The 17,132-nt window shown below is 45.6% G+C and overlaps 1 protein-coding gene across 1 annotated transcript in view; it reads right to left on the minus strand.

Annotated features, from left to right (window-relative positions):
• Window positions 1-17,132, minus strand: part of sorbs1 (sorbin and SH3 domain containing 1) — a 36,375-nt gene that overhangs the window by 7,056 nt on the left and 12,187 nt on the right. Inside the window, exons 13-22 of the mRNA XM_030070827.1 lie at window positions 13,528-13,577; window positions 11,360-11,538; window positions 7,563-9,026; window positions 5,781-5,845; window positions 4,857-5,027; window positions 3,545-3,591; window positions 2,957-3,071; window positions 2,637-2,762; window positions 1,385-1,579; window positions 381-908 (exon numbers count right to left, since the gene is read on the minus strand). Coding sequence (XP_029926687.1) covers window positions 381-908; window positions 1,385-1,579; window positions 2,637-2,762; window positions 2,957-3,071; window positions 3,545-3,591; window positions 4,857-5,027; window positions 5,781-5,845; window positions 7,563-9,026; window positions 11,360-11,538; window positions 13,528-13,577 — 2,940 coding nt within the window. The remainder of the gene's footprint in view (window positions 1-380; window positions 909-1,384; window positions 1,580-2,636; window positions 2,763-2,956; window positions 3,072-3,544; window positions 3,592-4,856; window positions 5,028-5,780; window positions 5,846-7,562; window positions 9,027-11,359; window positions 11,539-13,527; window positions 13,578-17,132) is intronic.

Consider the following 17,132-nt stretch of genomic DNA (forward strand, 5'->3'; position numbering starts at 1 on the left):
GCAAGTCCTGCAGATGCAAACACAGTAGTTTGTCTTTCAAACCAGCTTAACCTTTACAGCAAACTGGGAATCTGCCTGAAACCTTTGCATGTTAGTAGCACACACAAAAAAAACAAAACATGCAGACTTGCAGCCTTTTAAGCACTGTGAGCAGCTTTCTCTATGACTCTCTATGACTCCTCTGATCTATCACACTGAGGCCTCCGTAAGGGCAAAGCCAACTTCAGGTCAAACCGGCGCAGTTAGTCATTTCCTCCACACAACAGATTTCTGCAAAAGGACGCCAACGAGCGGCCGTTTTAGGGAATCATATTGTGACCCAAAGCCCGTGTGTCCCGCGTGAGCCTGAGATGCAACACCACACACCATGCAGATGATACCTCTGCAGAGCTATTTCGCCAGCTGCCCGGGGCTTCGCGACCACTGCCCCTGTCTCCCTCCGCCGCCTCCCCCTCCGTCAACTCCCTCTCGCCCCTCAGCCAGCCCTCCAGCACCGGCCCGCCGCAGGGGCTCATGCTGCGGGACAGACGGGGGGAGGGAGGGGAGAGCAGGAAGTCCTCACCCTGGGGCGGGGTGAAAGTGAGGTAGGGAGTGGCCGAGTTGGGGCGGGGCGGGTACGGCGGGGGCAGAGGGGAGGCGGACGGGGAGGCGGCGGGGGAGACGCAGTAAGGGCTGCCGGTGATGGGAGGCACGGGGCTGGCAGAGAGGGACGGGGGCAGGTACTCGCCCCAGCGGTAGGACACGGTGGGGAGCGGGGGCAGGGGAGGGGTGGGGGCGGCTGGGGGGCTCCCTCCTCCCACCGTCAGGGAGATCCACTCGGAGGAGACGGCGTGGACCTCGGGGGACACCGAGCGGCGGGGGGAGCGGGGGAGAGGCAGGGGGGAAGTGGTCAGCCGATTGCGGTACAGCTTTTTAGAGCAACGTGGACGTCAAGGAGGGAGGAGATGGAAAGCAGAGGGAGGAAAACAAGGGGGATGAGGGTCAGAACAGAAAAGTAAAGGAAGGATGAGATAACTTCAGTAGGAAAACAAACAAGAAATAAATAAATAAATAATATAACATGTTGGTAAGGTAAACATAGGAAAATTGGGAGAATTTTCTGAGGGAACACTGCACTCGGCGATGTTGTGGCAGGTGAGGAAGCTTACCAATATATCAAAAAGACAACTACATTTTCAAAAAAACAAAAAAATCAAATGTCTGATTTAATAAAAGAAAATAGTGACTCAACCTGCAGCTAATACTTAATATGATATGATAGGATATTACACCTTTATCTAAGAAAGATTCATTTAAGAGTAAACACTCTGATACATAATCTATGTCTACGTGTATCCCAAAGGTGATCCAGTAATGTGTGTGTGTGGGGTGTGTGTGTGTGTACCTGAGGAGAGGCGTTGGTGCTGCGCTGTGGCGACTGGCTGACGGGCGGGTCGGGATACTCCACTCCGTTTTTGACGCGGGGTCGTTTGTGCACTTCGATGTAGGTGACGGGGAAGATGCCTTGGCGGTTGGTGCCTGAGACTTTGCCTTCATACCAGTTCTCGTCAACTCTGCGAATCAGCGTGATCCTCTCTCCCTGCGCACACACACACACACACACACACACACACACACACACACACACACACACACACACAGACAGACAGAAGGGTCCAAGGTCACACAATCAGAAAATGCAACGCAATGAAAAAAAAGAGAGTTAACTGTATAAATGTGAAATAAGAGAGTTTTAAGACTTCCGATCCAACCAGCTACGAGACCTTGTAAAAATCGATTCATATGTAGCATAAAATATTTGAAAAAGACAAAAAATCAAAGGTGTAAGACTTGTGTACTTGCAAGGACTGAACTACATATCTATCTGAATCTATATCTATATTTTACCTTTGGTGACCGGTGATTCGGCAGTTTTATGGTTCCTAAAGTTCCTGTTTTTTTCACCCAGGAACAAACCACCTAGCTTCAGTGTGGTTAATGTCTCCATGGTAACACTGACATCTCTGATTAGGAGAATTTTTTTCTGGATTCTACTCATTTGTACTTACCCCCTACTTATTTGTACTTTTTGTATATTGTTGTATATTGTATACAGGTTGTTCATTGTATATAGGAATGTCGTATATTCTTTCTATTTTATCTTTAATTTAATTTAATTTAATTATTATTATTGTTATTGTTATTGTTATTGTTATTATTATTATTATTATTATTATTTATTTATTTTTTTTTTTACTTGCACAGTGCTGGAGTTGTTGCAATTACATTTCACTGCTGCTGTACCTGTACATACATGCATGTGACGAATAAATCTTGAATCTTGAATCTTGATTACATAGGAATTTCTTTCAAGGCTGAAATAAGACAGACTTATGGCCTCTGCAGACGCACATAGCATTGTTCATATTCTTGTGGCTCATGGGAAGTCATCCTCGCACAGTTAAAGGCTAATGGTTCCATTTAAATTCCCCGTGGTGAGTGGGCTTTGCTAATGAATCAGATGTTTATTTGCAGCACCAGACTGTTGTTGTGCTTTAGTCACACTTTCCTTGGATAAATGAAGCGGTGCAAACAGATAAAAGCCTCTGCATCTTGTTGAAGTGTTTTTCTCAACAGTGTCACCTCCCACTGCGCACCTTTCTGAAGGACATTTCCACCACCGTGTCCCCGGTGAAGTTGAAGCGGGCGACAGCCTCTCCGTACTCCAGCACCTGCACCGGGGCGCTTTTCTTTGGCTGGGCTTTCTCTGTGGGGGGGAGGAGCTGCACGGGCAGACAGCAGAGCGCATTTACATTCTGATCTGAAGCACAGCGATTACACAGAATCCAGTAAAACACATAGCTGAGAATACCATCATTTAAAAAAAAACATCATCTGCTCTATGAGTTATTGTTCAAACATGTCGTGCAAGTGTCTGTAGGTGCAACATTCATTAGCATGAGTTAAAAAAATGTACCTCAACATAACTTCGAGGGAAAATGCCGACTCTGCCATGATGTTCCCCCTCATACCAGTTTTGATCCACCTGTCGAAGGATGTATACGATGTCTCCCTTCTGAAATGGTAACTCCCTGGAAAAGAGACGTTCAAAAGAGCTGAGTCAGTCATACGAACTGGGGAGCAAGGGTATGGTTTGATGCAGACTGGGTGAAATATTACTTCCTGGCAACTATTTTAATCTCCCTGGAATATCAGACGGGTGCCTTTTACTCTCAGGTAAATTGCATATCTTATTCACATTTTGTAAACACAGAACTTTCCTGTCATTGTCCGAATCTCCTGGCACGCTCTGCATTTTCCGAAGCAGTAAACCCCACCCCATCTTGTATTCCGACAAAATTAAAAACAAAGTCCAAGAATAAATAGGCCAAGGGCTGCTCAGATGTTGCCCTGCGTGCGCGCTGTCATCGTCAATCACAGGTCAGACGCAAAGTTACAGATTCTGTGCGTAATCACTGAAAGCTTATATATTGCTCTGCAGCTTTGAGTATTTCAGGCATGTTGTGGTAGACACTCGCGGCATGTCCCGGTGACTTCCACCTACTTTAGGGATTCTGCTCTGAAGTCGAAGCGAGCCAAGGCCGGAGTTCTCTGCAGACACACAAAAAAAAGAGACGGTTAAGAACAATCCTTTGGACCACATCCACATATTATGTTATATTCTCATATATGGACTGCATTAAGAATAGTGCATTTAATCGATTGACTGACAAAAAAGAATTTGTTGAAATTTTGATAACCGCTTCATCATTTAAGTCACTTGTCACATAACAATCCCAAACATTTGCTGATTAAAGCTTCCGAAATGAAGAATGAAGAAAAAGACTTGCTGATTTTTTTCCAGCTCATATCATTGTAAAATTAATCTTTGAGTCTGTTTTGGTAGAAGGCCAGATGAAGGAAGGATCATTTTTTTAGATATCACTTTGGAATCTGCAAACTTGTGATGGACTTTGTCATTATTTCTGACATTTGACAGACAAAATTCAAGTTCAAGTTCAAGTTCAAGTTTGTTTAAAGGCGATATCACAGCAGTTTACAGTCTCAAAGCTCTTTTCCTGTCCACAAGTTAACCACAAACAGGACGACAATCCTCATAGCGGGCAAGAAAAAACAGATGTGCAATAGGTGACGACTCAAATCGATTAACTGAAAAAATAATCGATATATTAACTGACAGTGAAAATAGTCATTAGTTGCAGCCCTGGTTAAGTCAAAGTCACTAAAAGGTATCTAAAAAGACAAAATACTTCCATTCTTATTGCTGTTTTTTTTGTAAAAGCACACTCCTCAAGCTCTCTGACATTCACGCAGTCCACACATAAGCTGCCACCGTGAAAGATGTGCTGGTATTTGTTGTATCCTCTCATTCTGCAGGCTCGTCTTCCTGCAAGCTGCCCTTTCGGTGTCCCTGCTCTACCCAGAATATTCTAGCAATGACTGGAATGACATGCTTGTGACTGTGTTCCTATGTCTGCTGCGGCACGCTCAGCCATAGGAGCCACCGTGGGCTCACCGCAGACGGTCAAGAGCAAACAGAACAGGAGCGCAATTTATCACAATTAATGAAGTTATATCGAGCCACCGAGCGCTGCATTTGGTCAACAGAGCGTGCGCGACGTGAAGTGAAGTGTAGAAGTCGACTGGAAATGTTCCGTGATGAACCGGGCTCATTTATTTTGCCATCCACACCGCTCTGACCCTCTGGGTGCTTGACACAGAGGAGAAAGCCATCTGTGTGTGCAGAAACCCCGCTGACACCCTTGACGCCCCCCCACAGCCGGACTCACACACCAGCTGACAAAAGCATCTGCCATCTAGAGAGAGGGATAAAAAGGTGCAGGGCTGTGTTGTACCTCTACGCCTGATTTCCTTTTCTCTGTGTTGTCTGTGATGTTGAGCAGGTCTCCGAAGCGCTCGTTGGTGATGAACTGGTGGTGCGTCGGGACAATGCCTGTGTGTCGCCTCGACGCCGTGTCAGCCTCTTCCTGTTCCCGCTTCAGCCGCCGCTGCTCCTCCAAGATTTTCTGCCGGGAAACCAGAACCGAGCTGTTGGATATGGCTCTTTGTCTGCTCTTTTATTCATGGGACACATTCTTTGTTATGTATAATGTATCATAACCTCATTCATACCATTCATGAGCTCTCTCAAGCTTTGTCAGTGAACTTTAGAGGAATACTCCAATGGTTTTGGATGAAATAACCCTTTACCAACTTACCCAGGCTGAGACAAGATGTTCGACATCATTTCCACCTCTGTACGTCCAGTGGCTCAGTTCCTATGGGTAGCATTTTGTGTTAGCTTAGCATAAAGACTTGAAGTCTATGGGAGTCGTTAGCCTTGCTCCATCAAAGTGAAAAAAAAAAAAAAAACTCACAGTAATTCCGCAACTGTCTTGTTTACACAGTGGATCATGTGTGTTTGAATTACACATCTGGGGATTTTTGTAAATTAAAAATGAGAGTCGTTTTAGGAGAAGTTAGATGGAGGAACTGTAACCACTGAACACATTTATCCTTCCATCTATCGCAGTAACAGCTTCAGAGTTAATGTTTTTTCACTTTAACAGAGCTAGGCTAATGACTCCCATTCACTTTAAGTCTTTATGCTAAGCTAACACGGAATGCTACCCATAGGGACTGAACCGCTGGACGTACAGAGGTGAAAATGGTATCAAACTTCTCAGCCTGGGGAAGTCGGAAAAAGGGTAAGTTGTCCAAAAAGTTGGAGTATTCCTTTAATTGCTCCACAGCCAAGTTTGAGATTAAAGGAAAGGTACCTCTTTGTCCCCATGGCGCCTCCTCAACAATTCCTCCTGGTTCTCCCCGTGAGCAGGGGACGAGTCTGAATCTGAAGGAAACAGAAACACAATTACGCTGTGAAACATTTTTGCCATGCACCATAAAGGCAAGCTCCACTAAGGAACAAAATGTCTCTGACAGAAAAAAAAAACGACAACATTACAGTCAACTCCTCAGTCCCAGTGAACATAATCATGTCAAAACACAGTAACTACACCCACTCATGCTTTGAAAAAACACTATAATCTGAGCATCGGTAACAGAAAATGCACACACACATCAAAAAAAATAATAAAAAAAGCAAATGTATTCCTGCATGCACGTAGGAATAAACACAGAATGATCCAATGTGTGTTCATGAAAAAAGAATGAAGAGAGGAAACAAAAAAACAAAACAAACGAAATAAATATGACATCATGGCTCACTGATGTAGATCAACCAACCAGCATCCATTTGTTTACTGAACTTTCTCTGTCTGAGCTACTTGGCTGCGTTTTTTAACTTGCTCCCCCACCCCGCCATAGATGATTCAGTGTGTGTCCGAGCCAAGGGCCACACGAAATAACTATCAACCTTTCAGCTAGCTGTCTATGTGTGAACCGATGCGCTGTACCAGCTGTTAAGTAAGGAAGCTAAAGCAGGAAACATCTTGTCTGGCTAGGACAAACCTGTCACAGTGATAGAATGGAGGATGGCAGATATGGATGGTCCCCAAAACAGAAATAAAAACACAAATATAAACATGGTAACTCATCACTTTGAGAGAGCATATGCAATGTTGTTCCATTAGCCTGCATAAGCATTACAGATGAATGCCAGGGCTGTAGCTACGACACAGGCTTGGCTTTCATATTAAATTTGCTGAGGTTACTGCCTGCGTAAGAATGAGGTTACAGCATTATGGTGACACTGGATCTCAAATTGTTGAAACACAAGCCACAATGGGCTTTGATTGTATGATTTCAACTGTTAAAAGAGAAGTTCACCCAAAATATAGCAACGTTTTCCCACTTATAACCTCCCTGCAATATTCATATTTAAGTGGGTATTTGTTTGTGGGGCTCAAACCGTCAAAAACGTACATGTGAAAAACTCAACAGCAACAGCTCTTTCCAAAAGCAATGACGTAGATACCCTGCACAATTTATAGCTCTCAGGGACCATGAGTTTGGTTGGGGACTATTTCCTGCCAAAGAACTCCAGATAAACTGTATCTATCCACTGCCAGATTTGGGCTGTATGTTCATTTTTGACGATTTAACCTCTACTAACATCCAGCTCTTATATTGGGGGGTGAACAGCTCCTTTAAAATTAAATGTTTGGGCATTTCTATTACTGTTATCACAGTAGTGTATGGGTTATGTGTAGTGCTTATGCGGCCTTGTGCACTCTTGCATACACCTCAAACCTGATGTTACCCGGAGATATGTATATACGTTACCAAAAGCTGCCTGAATCCCCTATAGTCACTGAAGTGTTTGGATGGGTTTTGTGGGGAGGATAAGACCAAGACCTTACTCATTCACCATGAAATGGAGGAGCACCAAACACCACACTCAGAGTGAGATGGAGGCTTCACTGTCACTTTGTAAACACACCACACAGACTAGAGATGGAAGGTAGCGGCGTCACTTTGTGGAGAGAGGGGACACAAGGTGAAGACAGAGTCAAGAGAAATGAGTGACCATAGAGATGGGCACATGTTCAGGAGCAGGACAGAGGAGGGGGTGACAGTGGTGAAGGTATAGAGATAGCCACCTCTGCGGTGAGCTGCCAGCGGCTGCAGTAGGTTCCCGTTGCTGTCCAAGCCCTGCCCGTTACTCAGGTGGTCAGTGTTGCCTCCCTCCCCATTGCTCAGCCTCTCCAGGACCTCCAGGGAGGAGAGGCGCTGAGGGATCAGAGGTCTGGGCTCAGGGGACACACTGCTGGGCCTCTGGTTGCTCGTCGTCACCCGGGTGGCTGATAACGTCCTCCTCGCCTGGTGGGACTGCAGGGATTTCCTTAACCTGAATGGCGCAGGGCCCATGAGGAACAGGTTTCCAGGGAGGGCGGTGCTCTTCTTCTCCTGAGGTGGTGGCTTCTCCTGCTGCGCTGTGGCCTGCTGCCTCTCATGCCTGAGAATGGTGGTGAAGCGGGTGTAGGAGGCCGGACAGGAGCCCTTACACTTGCTGGGTTTGAGGTGAAGATGATGGTTCAGGTGGTGCAGGAGGTGGTGGTGATGGCCATGGTTGTGTTGGGGAGGGGACGCTGTGAGAGACGCTGTGGGACTCACAGATGCACTTAAAGAGAGGTGCGAGTCTTCTGCAGGATTCTCGCTGAAGCTCTCCTCAACTTCAGTCTCAGTCCCAGTGGGCGACTCAGTCCTTTCAGCGTGTCTGTACTCCGAGGAGGAAACGTCTCCGGCCTCCTCTAACGTCTCATTGCCTGACGACGAGGCCTCCTCCCTGGCTGTCTTTCCCTCAGCCTCCACCGGGGCGCAGGCTTCTGTCTGGGTGGGGTCAGCTACCAGCAGAGTCTCGGCCGACACTGTGGACGCCATGCAGAGGTGGGAGGGGCTGTGGCCGGGGCTGTGGCTGTGGCTGGAGTGCAGGGTTGGCAGGGAGGAGGACCGGGTGGGCGCAGAGCTGGACCGCTGGATGATCATTTCAAACTCGCTGACCCGTGACGACACTGCGTCCCGTGGAATGTTCCCTGCCTCATCGGCCTCTGACCTTTCACCCCCGTTGACCCTTTCCTTCTCAAAAAGGGAGGCCAGGCTGCGGACGCTACCCTGGGGGCTGGAGCCGACCGAGCTGGGCCGCTGGATGTGGTGCATTGTCCTGTAGAGGCTGGAAAACTCAGATGTGCTCCTCCTAATTGCAGGGGAAACATTCCTGAGGCCGTCCGCACACTCGGTGCCACAGTTGGAGTCTGAACGTTGCCCGCTCTCCCTCTCGTCTGCTCCAGTACAGTCCGTGTCACATGTCCCTGTGTACAGATCCTCACAGCTGTGGGCCTTAGGGTGCCGCACAGGCCTAGTCCTGCTCTCCTGACTGTCACCACTGGGCGGCAGCAGCTTGGGCTTGAACTTAGAGGGGAGGATTTGGGGTATGCAGGCTTTGGCAGCAGAAAGGGGCTTCTTACTCTTACACTGGTTACCTATTGCATTACTGGCAAGAACCGATCGACTATTTACAGAGGAGCAGGGTGAAATAATACAGCCATTCCCACCTTTATAATCCACTGGCAAGCATGCAGGACAACAGAATAAACAACATATTAGATTACAATGGTCACAGGTTCACACACATACACACTAAAACACAGTGTCAGGCACATTTCTAAGGTAAAAACCAACTTCCATCAAAAGTTGATGAGAAGAGGAAGCAGCCTTGATGCAGTACACATCAAGTAATAGATGACTTTGTTATACTAGCAGCATGGCACTGTGTAATATGAAGTATAATGCTTTGTAAAAGATGAAACAGGGAAAATGCTACTTCTTAAAAAAAAAAAAAACTCTCTAAAAGATTCCTGTGCAGTCAAGATCACTATAAGCAGCAACAGAAACATAACGGATTAAAGAGAGCAATGTGCCATGAAATGTTATGTGATGTTGGCGGTCTGGTTAAATCTGCTCTCGATACAATTGGGGTACATAAAAAAAAGAGAGAGAGAGAGAGAAAAAAAAAGGAGAAAACATCTTCACATTTCCTAATGCATGTGAACATTTTTAAAAAAACAGATGACAAAAGCAAAAACAATCGCAAAAGCATCCATTAAAAGCCTTGTGATATCTGCTGGGTCTTGAAGAATGGGCCTCTTTACCCTCCCCTCTATCATCTCGCCACATCACACACTACTTTGTCCCACCTTGACACACAACAATTTATAATACTTTCCTCGGCTCTACTTATAGACCTTAGACAAGCATCTGCGGTGATGAATGGCCGGTGAGATGGCTAATACACTGTTCCCCCAGGCTGTTGCTGTAAATAAGAATGTATCCTGAGTCCATTTGCCTGGTTAAATGCGGGTGTTACAAACCACTGAGACGTAGTAGCGAACAGAAGCTGCAGCCTCGCAGTTCCCGAGCTGTAATACGCTACCGACAACACCACAGACAGAACTGGGAAACGACACATCGCTTTCACACACTGCGAGACACTAGTGGAGCATGAGTAATCTCTCTGTCCCAGTCACATCCACACACTGAGGAGGTAACGTTGATATTAATAAATCCATGTGGGTAGGGAGAGTTACCATGCTGGCCACTAAAAGACCCTAAAGGAGGCTTAGTTCATTCAAACAAAAGCCTTATTAAGATTTTTTTTCCATTTTTGTCGAGCACAAGATCGAAACACATGACAAAGTGTCTGGTTTCCAGCGCTTGGTTATTTTTTTATTTATTTATTTATTTTTTTTTTTCGGGCTTGTCTGCACTTTACAGTTTGTCTGGTGAGCGGTGACACAGTGTCGAGGTGGTGCCTCCGCCGGCAGATAAGCAAACGAGGGAGCACGCTAGTCAGTTGACTTTGCTTAAAAAACACGGAGCAACAAATCCATTTACTCTCTGCGATCCTGCCGGGTAAAGACAAGGTCAAGATTTTATCGACCAAAGCATCAGCCATTAGTTATCTCCGCTTCTTAAATAATGACGCCTGAGATGAAAAAGTGCAAGTGTCCTCCCTAGGAAAATGAATCTCTATTTAACAGTCATATTCAGTGCTCTTGTGAAACTGTGATATCCGCCGAGCCAAAAGTAGACTCCTAATGGTTTTCTTGTGTGTCTTCCCAGATGTAATGACAAGTATGGAGGGCAACATTGCCTCCGTGCCTCATACTATCCCTTCCTTTCTCCTCCTTCACCCTCCTTCCCCTTCCTCCCCCAGCATTTCTCTCCCTGGTCATGTGCGCAGGCATTCCAGCTCCTGACCTCACACTGACAGCTGACTTCCTCATGCCTGCCCACCCTCTGTGTCCCTCCTGTTTATCTCACCCCTGGCTGGCTGGGCTGTGAAAAGCAGAGCCCTGTTTATCTCTCCCTTCCCTCCTCATCCGTCCCCTGTCCGGCCCTGCGCTCCCTGGCTCTGGAACGCTCTGGAGCCTTGCCCCGAGCCTGCCTAGCGACTGGCTGCTCACGAGTGGAGCGAGAAGGAGGAAAATCCCCAAGGTTAGCTTCCACTGACTTAGCAAGACTGCCTCACTCTCTCCATGACTTTTCCAAAGCAGATGGCCAGTGCACGGTTGATGAAAACATCCATGGCATCAATAATAGAACAAAAAGCTGCGGGGGCGAATGAATGCTGCGAGGTGATTGGCCACTGTGGTGACAACCTGGAGCAAAGAAAATGTGTGGAGTCCAACAGAAAGTTAAAAGGAAACACATGTATCCCTGACACTTTTAACAGTCCAACATCACTGTCTGCAACTCATTGGTTCTGCCTCAGAGGTAAAGGCCTTTCATGGCCCGGTGTACAATCCCCACCCACACACACACACACACACACACACACAAACACACGCATAAAAGCACCATTTTACTGGCAACATGTGCACAGAGGTTGGAATCCTACCTTTAGAGGAGGAGGAGCTGGCATGGCGCTTGTTTAGGGCTCGTAGACCTTGCAGGGGAATGTCGCCGCCCTCCAGGACACTCTTGTAAACATGGCGGTCGCATTCTGGAGCCGCAGGCTCGCTCGTGGATGATTCTCTGTCCTTCTCCACCTCGCTGCGTCCGGACTTACACGAGGAGCTGGACAACAGTGAGAGGAACACAGAAAAATCAAACACAGCCTTATTTATTTGGGAAGAGTTGTGTTAAATGTTTTCATGGGTCCTTTATTTTGAGCACGGTAATGAGCTGACATATGGTTCTTGTTTAATATATCTTGAGGTGATAAACTTCCTGTCACTGCAGACTCACAGGAGAGAAAACAATCAGACAGAAAAAGCTACAAGAAAATGTGAGATTTGGACACAGATGTTGAGAAAAGGCATTCACCACTATCTGTATCTTGGCATTCCAGAGAGGCCAATGGGAGAGATTTCTAAAAATATTCTCTGAACATTCCTACACAGTGCATCCACCCCTGCCGTGCACCTGTACATTTCTCAGGTTTACTCCACTTCAGATGCCACCGACGTGCTCCGCGTGCTGCTCCTCTATTTGTGCAGACAACTATGCTCGTTAAACTGACACAAAGTCTAGTATCGTCATAAATCCGGTCCAAAAAACAAACAAGAGCCCTACAAAATCGTTAGGGGAAAGAGTAACGTTTTTCCAAATGTGCCTTGCTTCTTCAAGGCTGCCAAGTCACAGTTTTACAAGCGTGAGTAAATTTATGGATCCATAGCTCTGCTTATACACTACCTCAACAAAAACCTCTTTCATAGGTCTTAGAAAAAAGATATTTGGACTCCCGGCTGCAGACAGCCGTTAAAGTCATGTTCTTTCTAAATTACATTCAAGAATTCAAATAAATACAACTCAGGAAATCTACAGTACAAGAAGCTAAACTCTAATACCATGAAATCAGCAGATGCCATGCTGCCTGAGAGGGAGCGTTTGCATAACTCCTGCAGACAAATAGAGTTAGAGGTATGATGAGAAGTTCTTGTGAATGACACATAATGGGCATAAACTGCTAAACTTAGAAACACTGCTGAATCACAATGACACACTTTATTATGAGGCTTAACACCTACAATTTGCGATTACAGACGCGGATCTCCTCCCGCGTAACGGTATCCAGGTGGAAAAAATGACTTGTTGACTGGGTGCCCAAAAATCTCGCAGAGCAGTTCATTAATTTTTCTGTGACGTACATCAAGAGACACATATGGTCCTGCGGCAGAGGGACCAATTTCACAGTCATGTATTAAAGCTTTGCAGACTTTACTTTTTGTGCTCTGAAGTTTGTCGAGTGAACTTTCCCCACTGTCTCGGGAGCATTTACTTACTTAACAGCAAATCAAAGGGTGAAAAATTAGGATTACAAATCCCTCTTCGGATCCCTGTGCATGCTGACATACTTATTGCAGCGAGCTCTTGGCATACATAAATAAATGGAGGTAGAAGTTTTTTTTTTCCCCTCCTGGACTGCAGCGCAAGAAAGTCGCCACAGCTCCATCCAACATTCCTTACATTTTATTACATAAACAAAAATAGAAGACGTAAATCTCTTCTGACAAAAACAAAGGGATCAAGGGCTTCGCGCTCTTTGTTTTAACGCCGACCAAACATCCTCTTTCATTATGCAATTGTTGTCTATATGTTATACACACACGCACACGCACATACACACCCATTCAGAGGGAGATAACGGTTTTTGAGTTATGCAGCAGCTGGGCAGGCACTGACAGAGTTGCCTCTATCCCTGTGACATCCAGGTTGTTGTGTTCAAATAAATCACCACGCAGCAGCCATTTCCCAACTACACTACTGCCTCCAACACCCACCACCCCCCAAAAAAGATATATTAAAAAAAAAAAAAGCTCTGAAATGCAGACAGAGGACACACTGTTCTGGCAGCTTTTTGCCTTTTTTATTTGTAATAGGAACTCCTCAGGAAGCAGGAGTCCCCCCCCTCCTGTAGGCGGGCAGGCAAGCGCCACAGGGTGGAGAAATCTCTCAGTGACACTCATCCACACAACATGCCTTAAATAATCATCCACATACAGGCAGGAGTCAACGAGATTTAAAGCACAAGTATCGATACAGGAAGGAGAAGCGTGGACTTACTACTGCTGTAGGTCGGAGGCTGTTTCCAGGGGGCTGAAAGAGGGGGCACTCTGCAACAAACCAAACAAAGAAGTCATTGATAGATCCACAGGAAGGTTTCCTCCAGCTAGAACAGAAGCAGGAGCATTAGCTATGGACAGATTCTCTCTTCTGTTCCTTTCTCTCTCTCCCTCTCTCTCTTTCGCTCTCCGGTGTGTGCTGCCGTCTCCTAAATGCCCAGGGCTCTTAGCTTTTCTGGACCGGGCTTGGCATGGACGAGTAAGCGTGTGTTTTGGCCTGCATGCAAGTTGGAGAAAACAAGCGGCAGTGAAGAGGGTGGAGGGGGGTGGGTGGGCGTGCATCGGTCAGGGGGCGCCCATGCGGGGAGGGGGCTGTCACAGGCTCAGCCAATGGGCTGCTGTCTCCCGGTGAAGCCATCTCTTTTGTCTGGTATTGAGTCACTCTCATTACCACTGGACCAGACCAGGGGACAATTAACCAGCTGGTGGTGCAAGCAGGCCAAATTACACACAAACACACACACACCTCACACACACACACACACACACACACTCTCTCTCTCTATCTCTCTCTCTCACTCATACACACAGGGACGTGAATGTTTACTGACAAAGTTAAATATTAAAGGTAGAGTAAAACACATAAATATAAATTCATTAACAGAACAAAAACAGAGTATAAAGAAAGACATGGGGCAAAAACACAAAAGCTAAAACAAGCACAAGGTGAATGAATGAACATTTGTAGGACTGTGAGAGGAAACGTTTGCTGTTATTTTGGGGCAGTTGCTAACCCCAAAACCCAGGGGTAGCCATTCGCTGTGTGGTAGCGCCCGCTAGCATTTTGAATGGTTTAGAGCCAGCTAATTTTAGCCCACTGTTTCTGTTGCTTTTCTCTATACGCACGTCACAGCAGGTAAAAATAACAGACGTGACACGGGGGCTATGAATAAGAGCACAAGTGTTGTTTGCAAATACGATTGCACAATCCCCATCCCATCCCGGACAGCCGGCCAGCCGGACGGCCAGCCTGCCAGCCCGGCCCGGCTGGTAATGCCACATCCACTTCCCCCCGGCCAAGCCTGCGCCGCTCCACGGCGATGACCAGACAAGGAGCATTCTCAACAGCTCATTTCCCACAACATGCCTTTCCTGTTAGTTGCCGGGGCAGGAGGATCATTAATAACCTTTCCAAATGAATGCCTATCTTTATAAGAACAGAATTTCAGCCTGGCAGGTCTATAGTCTGATCTATTTATAAAGACAAATGTTCCATGTCCCTTCAGCCTCTGAGAACATGCCAGTGCCACTGAATAATCTGTAACTCTTCCCTGCACCGCCACGTCTTGTTTCCTCCCCTCCACTCTGATCTCAACGACGGGATAAGATAGTGTCCCCTGATACCTGTGGGTAATTGGCCTTACATACAGACTCAAACACACACACACACACACACACACACACGCACACACACAGCACTGATGGAAAGTAAACAGGAAACAAGCATGGACGGCTTATCTGAAGTGAAGGAATGGAATCTTAATCTGGCTATTTACAAGATGCCTGTGCAGTGTCAGTTTATGTGACATGTTTTGTAAATAAAGCACTTCAAAGTGATCCTTAACTGATATCATTAAAAAAACACAGCGCGTGTCTCACATAGTTACATAACTTTCGGCAAATATATGACTAATACGCCGCGAAAAAAATCTCTATCTTATCGGGTCATTTACATTTAGTCCTGAAATCTTGTTTTTCTTGAAACAAGTGAAAAATATCCAGACAGGATAAGATAATCCCACTTCCTTCCTTTGCATAATTTTCTTGCCACAAGAGTAAATTTCTTGATCCAAGTGGGCTGATCTGCCTTATTCTGCCTTGTTTCAACATAGTTATACCAAATCCCAGACAATATTCCTGATATAAGTGAAACTGCATCGGAAAAGGTGGGATTATCTCATCCCACTTCCCAATGTTTGAAGCATAATAAGACTTTAAGAATGAATATGAGATTAAATGACTTGCTAAGTGGAGATTTTTTTTTTTCTTTTTGTTCACCCTTTACACTTTAAATCTTAAAGAGGAGACAGATGATACAAACAGGGTGTCTACACGTATCACCGAGTTACATTTAGTGCTTTCTAAGAGCTTTTACAGTCAACTTTCAATCATATTTAAGACTATTATTTTGACAAATCGTCTTTTTCTCTTTCCAGTGAGGATTGAGGTTTAAGCACTATTTATTTGGTCTGGTGCAGAGAAAGGCTTGAGGTATAAATCTGTTAGGTTCCTACCTAGATTTTTTTTATTAACTTGTTGTAAAAGTGTCCTGTAGGTGTATATAATGTCATAATTTTTTACTTTGATGCAGAGTATGACTCATTTGGACAAAATTACATGGATAAGCGAAATTAGATTTAACATATATTGAAATTACAACCCCATAAATTCAAATTTAAGACGATTTAACGACTTTCAAGGCAAGGCTTTGAAGACACCCTGAAAAATAGGAGAAACATAAGTGCTTGCTACCTCATCTTTCATAACACCCACAGCTGTATATGGACATAAATTAAGAGCGTGTCAGTTCATTTCCCTCGATGAGTCAGTGGAACACCGATGACAACGTTTGCTGCACAATTTCATGTGCCTGTTTCCAAACAGGTGTCCCCAGTAACTCAGAGGCCGGGCTACCGTGCGCTGCTTTCACATTCAAAATACCGATCATGAGTAGATCATGGCAACACGGCACCCATTCTTTCCAGCACCTTATTTATGTTGATATGTTCTTATGAAAACAAACGGGACCCCCGGCGTTAAGGCCTCGCCTCGTCCACACTAAATGCTTAAAGGTAAAGGTTAAGTGTATAACGGAGGTTAAATATGAAAGTGCGGTGAGCTGGTGGGCTTATGGGTTGCCTCCTTTAGAATATGTGAGGTCGCAGGGGGGGGGCTTCATGTGACTCAGTGCTGAGACAGTGTGGCAGCAGCCCCCTCGTCAGCATATGTTAGACGGATGGAGTCACCATGTCGGATGTAAGAAGTCAAAACGCTCTTCCCGACCATAGTTATGTAAGGAATCCCAGCTCCTGATAGCCATGTATGTCGACGGGCCTTTGCTTTAAACTGACCCGTCACCGTTGCTCAACTCATTTTCTGACTCCCCTCGAGCCTATTACTGGACCATCCCTGTGATTGTACACGAGTTCCAGTATCCAGCAGTGAATCTGGGTGAACAGGGGAGGCTAAGATTATACTGCTGATTTATGGTTCTGTTATGACAGTGCAGGATACAGAAAAAAACACAATAGTGACCTGCTGTAGTCATCCAGCGCAGTTCACCTTATTACTTATTTATGCACGTCGGCTCATTGTAACTTTGTAATTTTAGAAGGTGTTTGGTTGACAACTGGTTAATTTGTGGTGTGAAACTGAAAGAGGACACGTTCTTTGAAGTGGATCTAGATTTCATCCATCTAGATTAGAATGGCTTGTGTGAACGAGCCACATGACTGCAGAGTCTCTGCTGCTCATTTTCAAAGAAAAAGGCAACTTCTCATAATCAAGTATCATGATACTTATTTACACACAAAAGATTTTTGATAA

Source organism: Myripristis murdjan, chromosome 15, assembly GCF_902150065.1.
Source record: "Myripristis murdjan chromosome 15, fMyrMur1.1, whole genome shotgun sequence".
NCBI classification, from domain to species: domain Eukaryota; kingdom Metazoa; phylum Chordata; class Actinopteri; order Holocentriformes; family Holocentridae; genus Myripristis; species Myripristis murdjan.